This window comes from Gopherus flavomarginatus, chromosome 4, assembly GCF_025201925.1.
Source record: "Gopherus flavomarginatus isolate rGopFla2 chromosome 4, rGopFla2.mat.asm, whole genome shotgun sequence".
Lineage (NCBI taxonomy): Eukaryota > Metazoa > Chordata > Testudines > Testudinidae > Gopherus > Gopherus flavomarginatus.
In genome coordinates, this window is record NC_066620.1 from 35,451,850 (window position 1) to 35,468,005 (window position 16,156).

A 16,156-nucleotide genomic window follows, 5' to 3' on the forward strand; every position below is an offset into this window, starting at 1 on the left:
TCTTTACATACCTCAAATCATGAGGTATGGGACTCTATAAGGGTGATATAAAAAGACTTTGGAAAAATATTATATTTTTATATACACACACACTTATACAACTTTAATAGAAACAGTCTCTAGCATCTCTTTAACAAAGTCACGGGGTATCCCACTCAGTTTTCCACATCACGCTGAAATCCTATGTTGCAGTCACCATCCGTCAGACCAAATACCGAACAGGACATCTTTTAAGTTCATGAAGCATGTTCACTAAATGAGTACAATAATGGTTCTTCAAACAAAGGGGCATGCAGTTGGGACATGCTTCTGTTCTGCCACTCAGGGTACATCTGCAATAAAAAACCTGCAGCATCGAGTCTCAGAGCCCAGGTCAGTTGACTCAGGCTCGTGGGGCTCAGGCTGCTGAGCTAAAAAGAGTGACCATGTTTGGACTTGGGCTGGAGCTTAGGTTCTGAGACTCAACCCCTCGCGGGATGTCGGAGCCCAAACATCTATACTGCAATTTTTATACTGCAACCTGAGTAATGGCTGTGCTGCAGGTCTTTTATTGCAGTGTAGACATACCCTTAGCAGAGTTAGTAGTGGTCAAGTGCTTTGCCTAAGATGAGGGAGAGCAAAACAGGAGTTTGGTTCTGGGCAACATCAGAGTGGTGCAGAGTGCCCATCATATCACAAGCTCTGAAGAGTACACCGACTGGGGTGGGAAAGAAGAGCAGAATGCTCTAGGGGTGGGACTTCATCCTTCAAGCAATTAAGAAGGGGAGAGTATGGCATTTCTATTCTCTTTGGTTGCTTGGAGGGGAGGGGAAAGTAGCACTTTGCCAATCCAGGCAATGGGAATAGTAGATGGAAGAAAGAGAAAGAACTTCCCATCCCTTCAAGCACTGAGGACAGTGGTTGGAGATAAAGTTTTATTCAAAGAGAGGAGCTTCACCTCTGACAAGAACCTTTCACGTGCCAGGTTAATTCTTTTAGAAGTGCTGCAAGAAGGAGAGCTAGGCGCAAATCCCTGTTATACAAGAAGCCTGTAGTGTCACATTATGCAACTCAGTTTCTCTGCGTCTCAGTTCCTCATCTGTAAAATGCAGATATCAGTATTTCCTATACACATTTCCCATTACCTTTGGAAGCTCTCCTCAGCCAGTTTAACCTCCATCTCTGGGTTCTGAGAAGCAGACTATCCTGCTTACAGCATGCTCTCTCAGTCTGTGTGTGTCTCTTTGTCAGGTCCCGCTGACTCCCTAGGCAGCCTCTGGCAACTCATTCAACCTCAACCCTTTTCTGTGGTCCTCTAATGATTTGTTATCTTTTGATCCTAGGTTTAGACTTGTGAAGAGTAAGCCACTCTTAGCCTGGCTGTAGTCAGGTAGAAGATATTCCCCAAAACACCATTCATCATTGTTTCTTCAAGGCTTCTTGTCTGAGTCACCGTTCTACGTTTCCTGCTTGGTTTCTTTAACAACTTGTTTTGATCTAATTCCATAGCATAATCCATCAAAAATATACACACGTAGGCATGCATCATATTGAAAAAAAAATAATACAGATATTTCCCAGTTCATCCCCAGGACCCCTCAAGCGCCTAAGACAGCTAAATACAAGACTTGGCACAGGTCTTGGTGTGACTTGAAGCTGAGAAGCACCCAAATTATGAGAAATGAAAAGAAAGAGGTTATGAACTACTGGGCTACACGGTAGACACCTATATAATAGCTGCTCTTCTCCCTCACACTATGCAATCTCAGAGCTCAGGGTAAACATGGCAGAGACTCAGGTCTCATATGCCAATCATTTACTATAAAAACACAATTAAATGCAACTTTGTTTGTAAGTAGCGTATTCAGTTTGAATATCTGCCCCTTTCAGTAAACTTCTGGAATTTTTTTTTGTTTTACTAATATGATAACTAAGGCTTCCTATTTCCCCTTCTGTGAGTCATGGATTTTTCACTGTGGCCTCAGTGTTGCCAAGCTTTTCTGAAGTGTTCCTGCCCTTCTCTGTACCAACTGTTCTAACTGCTACTGGCCTAACTGATCTCAATCTCCATCCCAACTACACACAGATAGGTTCTCTGAAATATACAGGACTGATCACCACCCTAAATAAAGGACAGTTACCTGTTCCGTAACTAGCGTTCTTTGAGATGTGTTGCTCATGTCTATTCCACTGTAGGTGTGCGTGCTCGCCACGTGCACCAGTGTCGGAAGTTTTTCCCTTAGCAGTACCCGTACTGGTGGAACACCACAGTGACCCCTGGAGTGGCGCCCGTATATCATGCTATAAGGGGGACCATGCACTCCCCCCACCCTTGGCTCCTTGCTGGACAACTCCAACAGGGGGGAAGGAGGGCAGGGTGTGGAATAGACATGAGTAACGTATCGAAGAACGCCAGTTACGGAACAGGTAACTGTCCTTTCTTCTTCGGGTGATTGCTCATGTGTATTCCACAGCAGGTGATTCCAAGCCATGCCTGTTGGAGGTGGGTAGGAGTTCACGACAGGCCAGGATGGAGCACTGCCCTGCCGAACCTGGCGTCATCCCTAGACTGGGAGAAGATCACATAATGCGAAGTAAATATGTGAATAGAGGCCCAAGAGGCTGCTCTACAAATGTCTAGGATAGGGACATGGGCTATGTAGGCAGCTGATGAGGCCTGAGCCCTCATAGAGTGTGCCCTGACGATCAGTGGGGGGGGGGGGGGGAGGAACCCCTACCAGATCATAGCACGTGTGTATGCACAAGATGATCCAGCGGGAAAGAAAGACGTTGGGTAGAGATAGGTTGCCTTTCACCCACTCAGCCGAGGCAATAAAAAGTTGAGAAGATTTCCGGAAAGGCTTGGTCTGATCCAGATAAAAAGGTCAATACTCTATGTACAACGAGCGTGTGGAGGCAGCGTTCCTCGTTGGAGGAATGGGGCTTAGGACAGAGCACGGGGAGAAAGATGCTCTGTTTCATATGGAAGGTGGAGACCACCTTTGGAAGGAATGCCAGGCGTGGGTGAAGCTGGACTTGTCCCTGTGGAAGACTGTATAGGGGGGTTCCAAGGTTAAGGCCCTGAGTTCTGAGACACGTCGGGCCAACGTGATTGCTACAAGGAAGGTAACCTTCCATGAGAGGCAAGACCAGGTACACGTGGCCAGAGGCTCAAAGGGAGGACCCATGAGTTGGGACAAAACAAGGTTCAGGTCCCACTGAGGCACAGGGGGTCTAGCGTATGGGAATGAATGGTCAAAGCCCCTCAGGAAACAGGAGGTCGTAGGGTGGGAAAAGTCGAGTGCCCTTGCACCAGCAGGTGGAAGGCCAATATGGCTGCCAGGTGTACCCTGACAGACGCGGGTGCCAGTCCCTGGATCCTAAGGGACAGGAGGTAGTACAGAATAAGCTGGAGAGGTGCGTAGGAAGGGAAGACATCCCGCTCACTCACCCACTTGGAAAACCTGGACCACTTCGCCATGTACGTCCAGCGGGTGGACAGCTTCCTACTTTCCAGGAGGAACCACTTCACCTGCTCTGAACCCCTGCCCTTCTCCTCATCTAGCCACGGAGCAACCACGCTGTCAGGTGGAGCACAGCTAGACTGGGATGGTGGAGGCAGCCCCATCCTGGGAGAAGAGGTCTGGGCGAAGCAGCAGCATCATCCGGGGGGCCACCAAGAGGCGAAGGAAGGCCCACGCCAGAGCTATAAGGATGACTCTCGCCTTGTCTGCTTTTACCTTCTGTAGGACTCTCTCAACGAGGTGGAATGGCGGGAAAGTGTAAAGGACCTGACCTGACCACTGCAGGAGGAACACATCAGAGGTCGCACCCTTCCCCACTCCTCCCCGGAGCAGAGCCAGAGGCAACGCCGGTTCTGGTGAGTTGCAAAGAGGTCGACCTGGGGAACTCCCCACTCTCGGAAGAACCCATGAACGACCTCCGAGTGGAGTAACCACTCGTACTGGGGGCAGAAAACCCTGCAGAGGCGATCTGCTTGCATATTGTGGACGCCGGGGAGGTGTGCAACCCATAGGGAGATATCGTGGGAAAAACAGAACTCCCATAGGCTCAGGGCTTCCCAGCAGAGGGCTAGGGAGCGAGTTCCACCTTGCCTCTTGATGTAGTACATGGCAGCGGTGTTGTCCATGAGGACCCTGACCACCTTGCTGTGAAGGTGAGTGTGGAAGGCCACACATGCCAACCGTACTGCCCTGAGCTCTTTGACATTTATGTGAAGGGACAAATCCGGGATTGACCATGTCCCCTGGGTTTGCATGTTCCCTGTGTGGGCTCCCCAACCTAGGTCCGACGCACTGATCACCAGGTCCATAGATGGGTTGGCATCCTGAAAGAGAACTCCTTGCAGCATATTGCTTGGGTAATAACACCGCTGAAGGGAAGGCAGTATCAGGGACGGAATCGTGAGAACCTTGTCCAGCTCGTCCTGGGTCTGGGAGAATTGGGAGGCTAGCCAGAGTTGGAGGAGCCTCATTCGGAGCCTGGCATGGCGGACCATGTATGCACATGCTGCCATGTGCCCTAGAATTCTAAGGCATGCCCTTGCCGTTGTCACCGGGAAAGCCATGACCGAGGTGATGAGACTTCTTAAGGTCTCAAACCTGTCCAGGGGGAGAGAGGTTGTGGCCCTTGAGGAGTCCAGCAGCACCCCAATGAACTCTACATGCTAAACTGGAACTAAGGTTGATTTGGCCTTGCTCACCACTAGGCCGAGACTGGTGCATGTCGACTGGAGCTGCTCCACGTGGGTCTTTACCTCGGAACGAGAGTTGCTCTTGAGAAGCCAAACTAGGAAGAGGAGGAAGCGCCTGTGCCCCTCGAAAACATGGATGTGAAAATACACGTCCTGGAGGTCCCGGGCTGCACACCAGTCCCCGGGGTCCAGGGAGGGGATAACAGAGGCCAGGGACACCATGCAGAACTTGGAGCAGGCCAGAAAATGGTTTAGGTCCCACAGGTCCAGGATGGTCCTGAGGCACCCTTTGGCCATCAGGATCAGGGAGTACCGGGAGTAGAACCCTTTGCCCTGGAATTCTACAGGTACTCTTTCCACCGCCCCTAGGTGCAGTAGACGGTCCACCTCCTGCCCTAGAGGGTGTGCCTGCTCTGGGTCCCTCGGGCCTACAGGGGAGGGCGGGTGCAACTCATGATGGTGGTTGGAAATGGTGCTGAGGACCCCCCTGGTCCAATGTTATGGGGGAACACGCCATGTGGAAGGCAGACAATCAGTTGCAGAACACAAACTTCATTAATTGGGGGAGTCTCCCTGGCAACTGGCCCAGTGCCCCCCTGGCAAATAGTCAAAACTGCCTCTTTCCCTGTCTCTTGCCCCGAGAGGGCCCAGCCTGAAGGCCGGAGCGGGACTGCTGCTGAGACTGGCGTTTTTGGTCTCTCAGTCTCTTATACAGGGGCTCGTATCTGCTCCTTGCAGGTTGAAGCAAAGGCTGCGGTTTGGCCTTGTCCTTAGCTGGACGGACGTAGAGGCCCAAGGGTCTGCAGGGTGGTGTGGGAATCCTTCATCCCATGCAGTCTGACATCCGTCTGGTCCACAAAGAGTGCTTTCCCATCAAACGGGAGGTCTTGCATAAAAGGGATTGGGCCTCCGTCAACAGTCCAGACAGGAGGAGCCATGACGCCCTGCATGTGGAAATCGCTGAGGCCATCGAGTGGGCTACAGTGTCGGCTGCGTCTGACACTGCTTGCAGGGCTGCTTTAGCCGCTGCCGCCCCCTCTTCCACTAGAGCCTTAAAGTCCTTCCTGTCCTGGTTTGGGAGGAGCGGCTTAAACTTAGGCAGAGACTCTCACAGGTTAAAGTCATATCTCCTCACTAAGGCCTGGTGGTTGGCTACCCTGAGCTGGAAACTTGCCAAGGAATAAAATTTTCTACAAAGAAATCCAATCGTCTGGTGTCCTTATTTTGGGGGGTAGGTGCAGGCTGGCCCTGTCGCTCTCTGTGGTTTACCGCTCTACCACAAGTGAGTTAGGTGCCGGGTGGGAATAGAGGTACTCATGACTCTTGGCCGGCACAAAGTACTTCCTTTCAGCCTTCTTGGAGATTGGGGCCAAGGAGGCACGAGTTTGCCACAGGGTGTTGGAAATGTTGGCTAAACCCTGATGCAGGGGCAGAGCCACACGGCCCGGTGCCGAGGGAGATAACATGTTAAAGAGGGAATCGGAAGGGCCCTCCATCTCCTCGGCCTGCAGTTGGAGGCTGGATGCCATTCTTTTTAGCAGGTCTTGCTGTGCCTTAAAATCCTTCCAAGGGATTGACGGTGGAGGAGCCATTATGGTGCCGTCCGGTGCCGTGTAAAGAGCCGGCACGGAGCCGTGGGCTTTGGTCAGTACCAGGGGGTCAAGCCCCAGATCCGAGTCTGGGCGTGGGTCCGCTGACTTGTGGTCCACCGATTTGTCTCTTAGGCGGCCAGATGAGGCTAATGGAGCCTGAGACGCTCCAGCGACTGAGCGGGCCCCCATCTGGGCAGGCATCGGCAGCCATGGTGCCCATTGGCACCACTGTCCCTGCCATGGGGTCCCTTGCCACTGACCCGATTGAGGGCCCAGTGGCGGTAGTTGTCCCAGCTGAGCTGCACGGGCCGAGGATGGGCGGCTGGGTGCTAAGGCCGAGGTCACCGTTGAGCGCACAGTCTCATGGGAACGGTACAAGCGGTGGTGCCTGTGATGCCACCTCCCTTGGGACCTGGACCTCGATGTCGAGGAACGGTACCTGCCCGAAGTGCTGCTTCGGTACCCATTAAGGCATCGTGAGCTCCGGTGCCCCTGCGCCGAGGCATAGCGAGGGGAATCTCGAGTGCTACGTCTAGTTGGTGGGAACCAGAACGAGAACGACGACGTGTATCCCGTTAAGACTGGCTGCGATACTCCCGTTACGAAGGTAAATGTTCCCGGTGCCTCTCTTGATGCCTGTGCTCGTTGGCAGGCGGCGTAGAGGGTCCCCCAGATTCCCGTCCAGGTGGTGAATGGGATGGCCTGGTCAGAGTCGAGGGAGGGCGAGAGCTGCCGGATGACCAGTTGCTGAGCGTCAAACGATGCAGGGAGCAGTCCTCGGACTGGGAACTGCGAAAGCAGGAGAGGTTGGATGGGCACCCAATGGAGGCTTGCTGCAGGACCAGGGGCTCGACACGGGCCGCATGCCTGGAACCAGCAGACTCATAATGTCTTTTGCAGCCTGCATCGCCTCCGGCATCAACAGCATCCGCACCGGTGGAGAAGCGTGCGCGGGCTGCTCCGCTTAACACGAATTGGAGGCCTTGAGCTTGTGGGGGGGACCGTGGGCTGCCTGATGTGGGACCAGCCTCCCCTCTTTCTTTGTCTCAGCCCTGCTGCAAGGTAGGGCTCTTTCCCTGTTTCTTGGAGGGGAAGCGGTGCCAGCTGGTAAAGGGGGCCTCGCTACACACTGGTGATGCGGCGGCGGGTTCCGAGTCCACCTGGTGTGCCAGAGTTGAGGCCAATGCGATTCCATCAGGAGAGCATGGAGTCTAATGTCTCTCTCCTTCTTGGTCCGCGGCTTGAATGACCTGCGGCTCTTACAACGTTTGCTGATGTGAGTCTCACTGAAGCAGCACAGACACTCAGCATGCGGGTCACTCCTAGGCATAGAACAGCAATAGGAGTCGCACGACTTGAAGCCCTAGGCATGCCCACTCTAACAACTGAAGTAACAATTCCACAAATGGTACCGCTAAGGTCGGGTAGAAGTGTTGAAGCACAAAGTTCCAACTACCTTCACTGGCGGCAAGAAGGAACCGAGGATGGGGGGAGCTCATGGTCCCCCTTATAGTACGATATACAGGTGCCACTCCAGGGGTCGCCGCGGTGCTCCCCCCCGCCCATGGGCACTGCTAAGGGAAAATCTTCCAACATCGGTGCATGTGGCGAGCATGGACATCTACTGTGGAATACACATGAGCAATCACTCGAAGAAGAACCAGAACCACACTGCACTTAGGCACTCAAACAGGACATACTTTGCAAATGCAGCAACATTAAAAGTGTTAGCCAAAGTATATGTTATACATATTGCACACCATATCAATATGTATTACACATTATATTAACATTATATAAATGTTAGCACAAAGTCATGCTAAATTGCATTCTGCTCACTCAGGCTGAGGCCCACAATACCCTGCACAGCACAATTCTGCACTTCACATAGGTGGATGCAGAACTTGTCAAAACCAAGACACATGAATGCTCTGCCCTGGTACAAGTTTGGGAGGTGCCTTCACAGGCAACTGGTTTTGGAATGTGTCCAAAAACAGAATAAGGAAAAATGATACTGGAAAAATAAGGTACAAATTTATTTGGTAAATTTTAGTCCTGGATGATGTACAGAGTGTTTTTTGCTCGTAAACAGTTACAATGTAAATACAGACAGTTTTGGGAGCGTATTTCAGAGCACAGCTTCTGTGTAAGGTGAACTAAATGCTGTGACTGCTTCCCAGAAGGAGTGGTAACGTATTACCATATGTACTCATTCATAAGCCGAATTTTTTTAGTAAAAAAAGGGAAGCACTAGAGAAGGGGGTCGGCTTATGAACGGATATAGAGAGGGAGAGGTGGGACACAGCCCCTCTCCCCAATAGAGGGAGCGAGGAGACGCAGCACAGCCAGCAGAGACAGAAGGGAAGAGGTAGGGTCAGAGTCTCTCCACTTCTGGTTACTTCTGTCCCCAGCCTCTGAAGCAGCTGCAGCTCCAGGGCTGGCACGCTGTGGCCGCGCTGCCCGGCCCAACCCATTAGAACATGCTGCAGCCACACCGCCCAGTCTGGCCCACTGGAGCAGGTTGTGACCGCGCTGCCCAGTCTGCCAGCGCAGCTCTAGCCAGGCCAGAGACATCCTCCCCTGGCCATCCCCAGATAAGGTGGGAAGAGATGGGATGGGGAGTGTGTGTGGGGTCCCGGGCTAGGGATGGGGTCATGTGGGGGGTGGTCACAGGGGTTACTCCCCTGACCCCCAGCTTCTTCCCCCCAAAAAATTTCCCCACCAGTTGTTGTCCTGGCCCGTCAGGGTAAGCAGCTGGCATGCCCGCACACTTTGTTTACTTAGGTTTATCTCTGTGTCTGCGGATGCTTGAGGTAAACAAACCATCTTGGCCCGCCAGTGGCTTATCCTGATGGCCCAGGAGCCAAAGTTTGCTGACCCCTGAATTATAGGGTTGGCTTATGAATGGGACATAATTTTTTTCCCATTTTTACTTATTCATCTTGGGGGGGGGGGGAGAGAAGGGTTGGCTTATAAATGAACCGGCTTATGATTGAGTATATATGGTAACCTCTTTCCTTTCTATATTGTACTGCTTTGTCTTTAGACTATAAGTTGGGCAAAGCTTGGTTAGTTGGTCTCAAACATTTTTAATAATGAACCACAAATGTAATCAAATCAATTGGCTATGCATTAACAATAAGAGTATAAAATTAATTATCTTGTGACTTGATTTAACAGAGTTAGGATTGACCTACCATAGTTAATGCCAGTGTAAAGTTTTGTCTCTTCCAAAGACACCAGACTTGGAACCCTGCATAAAGACAAAATACACTATATTACAAGGTAAGGAAATCTGTCTAACAAAATGAGTTTTATTGACAACTAATTTCTACTTACAAAGTAAGGTTGATGCTAGTGGATGACCAAGAAGGTTTAATTTACTAATTTTATTATTTATCTTTAACATTCTGAAAGCTAGGAGTACATAGTGGTCAGGTGGTTTGCCTTTTTTGAGAGAGTGAAAGCCAAGGCAAAGCCCCCTTGAGTATAAAATCTTGATCCAGTTCCATTTAACAAGAGTTAGAAATGACTCATTTCTTCCAATGCATGTTCACATCAGCATGACAATGAGGGACAGTGGCATTGATACAGCCATTTATTGGATTAATTGCAGGTAAATCAGATTACTGGATAGCAAGGAACTGAATAGGAATCTCAGGAAAGGCAGAATACATACATTCAATTGCTTATTTTCCCCACACCTGTGGTCCTTCCTTTAAATAAAGAAAATGGTGTGCAATGTGCCTAGGCCCAACTGTTAATGCTAATCTCTGAAGCCCACCACTAATAATAACCATGCCAAGAGAGTACATAATAGTCAGAACAATACATCTACGTGACAAGTTTTTTCTTATAAAGAAAAACTTAATCAAGACAATGATTTGGTTATGACTTGATTCTACTCTACATTTTTAGCTGTGCATTCTTAGTCCTTGTAAGATGTGGTTTTTGCACATGGTTGCATAAATAAAACAGCAGACTGTGACATTGCATGCCAATGTATCTAATGGCAAGACCAAGTCATTAGAATATACATTAAATTTTATTTCCTGTTTTGTTTCTAAAGCTACATCATAGACACTAAGGGTAAGTGGATTCAAACCCTGAAGGAAAAACCACCAGAATACTTTTCAAAGAAATTCAGGAGCTACATAAATACTGCACTAACATGTTGCAAGAACAGTATAATCAAAAGGTCCATACTGCTAAATGTAATTTTCCTGTAGAATTGAGGATTGTATCAACAGTGGAAACGGTGCAAAAAAAGTTAGAGAACTGGGAAGAGGAACAATATCAGTCTTTTATTGTTACACATGTTTGCCCATTTGGCAAGAAGTGCTTATACATGTAGCACCAGCATCAGCACACATAGTCCTAACACAATAAAATGAAACAAAGCTGAACATTTAAGTTGGTAGTTTGAGAGGTTAACTCGCCAAGACCAGAACTGAGGGTTATATTTACCCCAGAACAATAATTGATATCACTGATACCTAAAACAGAACAGGAAGCTACAGTCATTACATTAGGTGAGGTACTGAGGATGTCAACAACAACAACAGGAAAATCCCAACATCCTAAATCCTAAAATAAAGTCTTGTAGGTAACAGACTGATTTTATTGTTTTTGTAATGTTCACATCTACACATTAATCTAAATCCCAGATCAATTAAAAAGGAAGGCATTTTAGTTCAAATTTTAAAAGCTCCCAATTTAACCAAAATAATAATGTTTTCACTTTATTTTCCTGTCTGTGCTTCTAACAGCACTAAATAAGAAGCTTGAAAATAAACACCTTTCCATACTAATAACTTTTCATTTATTTTTCCCTATGAAAAGAACTGATATTAATACGGGTGCTCCAGTTATAATGATTTGTTTGGGTACTAACACTGATTCCCGAGCAGCTCCAACATTAAGGTAAGATTCCCTCTAAAAGAAGACACTGATGGTGCTAGATAGAAAAATCTATTTTTAGAAAAATGCTGGCTAATTAGCATAAATCCTTCTAAAAACAGATGTGTATATTTCTCTAATAGATATTTCCAATTTGGAAGATATTAACAATATTAAAGAAATGAAGATTACTTATTTATAATCAGAGTTCTTCAAGATGGCTCTGCATATTCCCACTTATGGGGTACTGCACCACCTATTGGTGTTTAACGGTAGAACATTCTCTAAGCAGTGTCAGAGTGCTCCGACTCTTACACCTCCCCTCAGCATCTCCGAACATTTTGAGGATGAGGCTATAAGGGGATCCAGAGGCCTCTACCACCTAAGTTCCTTCTACCAACAATCCAGAGACACAGAACAAGGGGACTCTGAGAAAGACAGGAAAGTGAGAGGGAAGTGTGAATATGCAGAGCCATCTCAAAGAACTGGTTACAAGTAGTGATTTTCATTTCTTCGAGTGACTCTGCATACTCCCACTTATGGGTAGTTTGATCAACAGTGCTGAAAATAATATGGAGAAGGGAACAAAGTCCTAACCGAATAGAGACTGAAACACTGCTCTACTAAATCTAGCATCAGCCCTGGAAGCCCAGTCACGAGCACAATATTTACTAAAGCATATACAAAATTCCAGGTTGCAGCCCTGCATATTTCTGAAACAGGGACTTGCTTAAGACACTGCCACAGCTTTGGTGGAACAAGTCCATACCATTATAGGTATAGGAACTCCTGAAAATGTATAACATTCAACAATACGTTGTTTAATCCATCTAGAAATAACCTGGGGAGACACAGTATAACTCACATGATTGTTAGCATAAAACATGAATAATCTACGTGATTTTTGAAAACTTTTAGTCTTACTTAAATAACATGCAAGAGCACTTCTTGCATCCAAAGTATATAAAACAGATTCCCCCTTATTAGTAAGCAGCTTTGGGGAAAAGACTGGCAAATTAACTGTCTGACTAATACGAAATTCAAAAACTACTTTTGCCAAAGACCTGGGATCAGGCCTAAGAAACCACCTTATCTTTATGAAAAGACATAATTGGAGGATCAGCTATCAAGGCATTTAATTCACTCACCCTTCTGACTGATGTTATGGCAATAATTAATGCGGTTGTAAGAGATAAAGAATAGTTAGCCAACGGTTCAAAAGGTTGTTTCATGAGTGTAAATAAGACCGAGTTAAGATCCCAAGGAGGGACAGGATTTCTAAAAGGGGGATACATATAAGCTAACTTCATAAACTTCTTACTCATGTTATGCACAAACAGAGATCTACCATCAACCAAAATACGGTAAGCTGAAAGAACTGCCAAATGAACTTTCAAATATGAGTTAGATAACACCTCAGTTTTTTTGTGCATGAAATATTCTAAAGTACAAGGTATGGAAGCTGAGACAGGACAATCAGATTTTCCCTGCATCCAAGCCACAAATCTGGACCATTTCAAGGAACATCATCAGCTGGTAGACAGCTTTCTAGAAGTAAGAGGTACATTGAACACCGAAGAGGAACACGACTGTTCAAGAGTAATCAGAGTCAAAATACGACTGCCCAGGACATGAGGTAAAGGGACTGAGGATCTAGATGAAGAATCCTGCCCTAGTTGCTGAGATGGAAAATCTGGAGACTGAGGAGAACATATCAATACATTGGTGGACAGTTGAAGCAGATTCATAAACCACTGCTGATGCAGCCAAACCAGAGAAATGAGAATTATCTTTGATCTGTCCTGATATATCTTCCTTACCACTCTCTGGATCAATGGAAAGGGGAGAAAAAGTGTACAGATGGTGGCTTCCCCAGTCCAGAAGGAAAGCATCCAAGATGGATTAACTGTCCCTTCCTGCTCTTGAGCAAAAGACACGACATTTAGTGTTGAACCTTATAGCAAACAGGTTGACATCTGACTGAGCCCAACTGGAAAAGATGCTCTGAATCAACTCATCCTTCAGGGGTCATTAGTACATTTGAGAACTGTCCCCAGTGAGATGATCTGCAATCACTTATTTTCTCCTGCTAAATGCAGGGCCACCAAATAAGTATCATGGAGAATACCCCAGTCCCATAAACTGATTGCTTCCGCACAGAGCTGCGCAGAGAAAGGACCCCCATTTGTTGGCATAATACAGACTTGATGAATTATTCACTACCATTTGCACAACCCTCCCGTGTAAATGAGAGAAAACAATCTGAGGGCCAGCTGAATGGCTCATAACCCCAACACGCCAGACAGGCTTTCCTGCTATCAAGTCCAATATGGAGACTATAAATAAAATTCTTCAGAGTGGGACAGAGATTCAATTTTTTCACATTCAGAACCAATCCCAGGCCTGAAAAGAGAAAAAAAAGACATGGCTGTGAAAGCAATGTGGTTTACTAGATCCTCATGAATAGCAGCATTCAGCAGCCAATAGTCCAAATACAGGTAAATACACATAGCCTGCTTTCACAAATGAGCCGCTACCACAGAGAGGCACTTTGCAAAAAATTTTTAATGCTGTGGACAGGCCAAATGGAAGTACCTTGTACTAGAAATGGCATCCTGCCATCATGAAGTGAAGGTACTTTCAATAACCGTGTTGAACAGAGATATGAAAATACACGCCCTTTAAATTAAGAGCCGCAAACTAATCCATAGTTGAAAATGAAGGGATTATAGAGCCAGAGTTAACATACGAGACCATGTGTTGCTCTGTACCTCGGGGGAACATCCAGCATCCCCATGTTCATCCTTGTAAAATGATTGTGTGGTATCCAGTGCAAAGTTTGTCATGTTGGGTGTCTTCGGAAGGCTCATGATGCACTGAGCATGGTTGTTATAGTGATGTTATAGTAATGTAACAGGTTATAATTTCGTGTATGTAGTTATGAGGCTGAAAATGTATCTTCCTGGCTTAGAACAGTGGCTCTCAAACTTTTTTTTTTTACTGGTGACCCCTTACACATAGCAAGCCTCTGAGTGAGACCTCCCTTATAAATTAAACACACTTTTTTATATATTTAACACCATTATAAATGCTGGAGGCAAAGCATGATTTGGGGTGGAGGTTGACAGCTTGTGACCTCCCATGTAATAACCTCGTGACCCCAAGGGGGTCCCAACCCCCAGTTTGAGAACCCTCTCCAGAAGCAGAGGGCAGTTCATACCTCATCAGGGAATGGATGGGACAAACCCAGAAGCGCATCACAGGAACAAATGGCGTTGGCCTAGGCAGCAACAAAAGAATCTGTTAGACTCTCCAGGGAGTCACCCCCACATCTTTGGTCAGTTTGGAATGGTGATGAGGTAATGCTCACCTGACTCAGAAGGGAGAGAGGGGGCGAAAAGCCAAGAGGAAAGAAAGAACAGGATAAAAGGGAGAGACATTGGCCATGCTTGCTCTCTCTCTTCCACCTACATCTACAGATACCACACCAAGCGACTGAAGAGCTGATCAAAGGGGAGAGCCTGACTGAAGAGCAACCAGCCGGCCTGTGGTGAGAAGCATCTAGGTTTGTAAGGACACTGAAAGTGTTAAGATCAGCTTAGAATGTGTTTTGCTTTTATTTCATCTGACCAAATCCGACTTAAGTTTTGACTTATAATCACTTAAAATCATCTTTATAGTTCATAAATCTGGTTGTTTATTCTACCTGAAGCAATGCATTTGGTTTGAAGCGTGAGAGAGACTTCACATAGGATAACAAGCCTGGTACATACCAATTTCTTTGTTAAATTGATGAATTCATATAAGCCTGCAGTGTCCAGTGGGCATAACTGGACACTGCAAGATGGAGGTTCCTAGGGTTATGTCTGGGATTGGAGATACTGGCTAGTATGATTCGGCTGCACAATCCAAGGAGCAGTTTACATGCCAGCGGCTGTGCATGAACAGCCCAGGAGTGGGGGTTTTCACAACAGAGCAGGCTAGGGCTGGCTCCCAGACTCAAGGATTGGAGTGACTTAGCAGATCACCAGTCCAGATAACACCAGAGGGGAACATCAGAGACCAAATCTTGCAAATGCACTTGTTCAGGTTTCTTAAATATAAAATTGGATGAAACTCCCCCATTCTTTTTCTGCTCTAGAAAGTATCTTAAATAAAGCCCCTTGTCTCTCAGGAGTTTGGATATCTCCTCGATAGCCTCTATCTGTGCACTTCTGAAAGAACAGTCTCATGAGATGGTTCCCAGAAAAGAGAAAGGTAGGGGCAACTGAAAGAGGATAAATTTCTCAAACAGAATGGCATAGCCCTTCTCTGTAATTTCTAAGACCCATTTGTCCAACATAATAAGATTCTATTTGCTGACAAAATGTGGTAGCCTGTCTCTAACCAGAGGACGGGGAGGGTCCTCGCTGACTGGTTCAACTCAATTCTCACATCAAATCTGAGGCCTAGTGTTCAATGAAGACAAGAGGAAAGGAGAAGACTGCTTAGATTTAGGCCTCAATTTAAAAGACCTCTTTTTGCACTGGCTCTGGAAGCACATAGCCTACTATTGCTGTTGCTGACATTTTTGACTTGATGAGAAATAAGCCAAGGCAGATTGCAAATAATACTGTCTCTGAAAATGGAAAGTAGGTCTCCTCCTAGAAGAAATCAAGCCCAAGAGCGAGCCATCGATCCTGTCTCCTTCATCTTTTTTCAGAAGCGCATCTGTCTTTTCACTGAAAATACCTCCCCTTCAAAAGGAGAGATCTTCCACCTTAATTCCAGTATCCAGAGCCAGAGTAGAGGGAAGCTAAGCATGTTTCCTCAGAGTAACTGCAGAAGCCAGTGTTATATCAGAAGAATCCGAGGCATCAAATGAAGCCCTCAGAGCATGCTTTGCCATATTCTGACTCTCCACTATGATCACAACTGCCAATCTTCTTTTGTCATCTGGCAAAACCTGAACAAACACTGACATCTTTTCCTG

The 16,156-nt window shown here is 47.0% G+C and overlaps 1 protein-coding gene across 3 annotated transcripts in view; it reads right to left on the reverse strand.

The window, feature by feature from the left end:
- PSME4 (proteasome activator subunit 4) overlaps window positions 1–16,156 on the reverse strand; it is a 241,970-nt gene that overhangs the window by 95,337 nt on the left and 130,477 nt on the right. For all 3 annotated transcript variants that reach the window (XM_050951719.1, XM_050951720.1, XM_050951721.1), the window contains one exon: window positions 9,483–9,538. In XM_050951719.1, coding sequence (XP_050807676.1) covers window positions 9,483–9,538 — 56 coding nt within the window. The remainder of the gene's footprint in view (window positions 1–9,482; window positions 9,539–16,156) is intronic.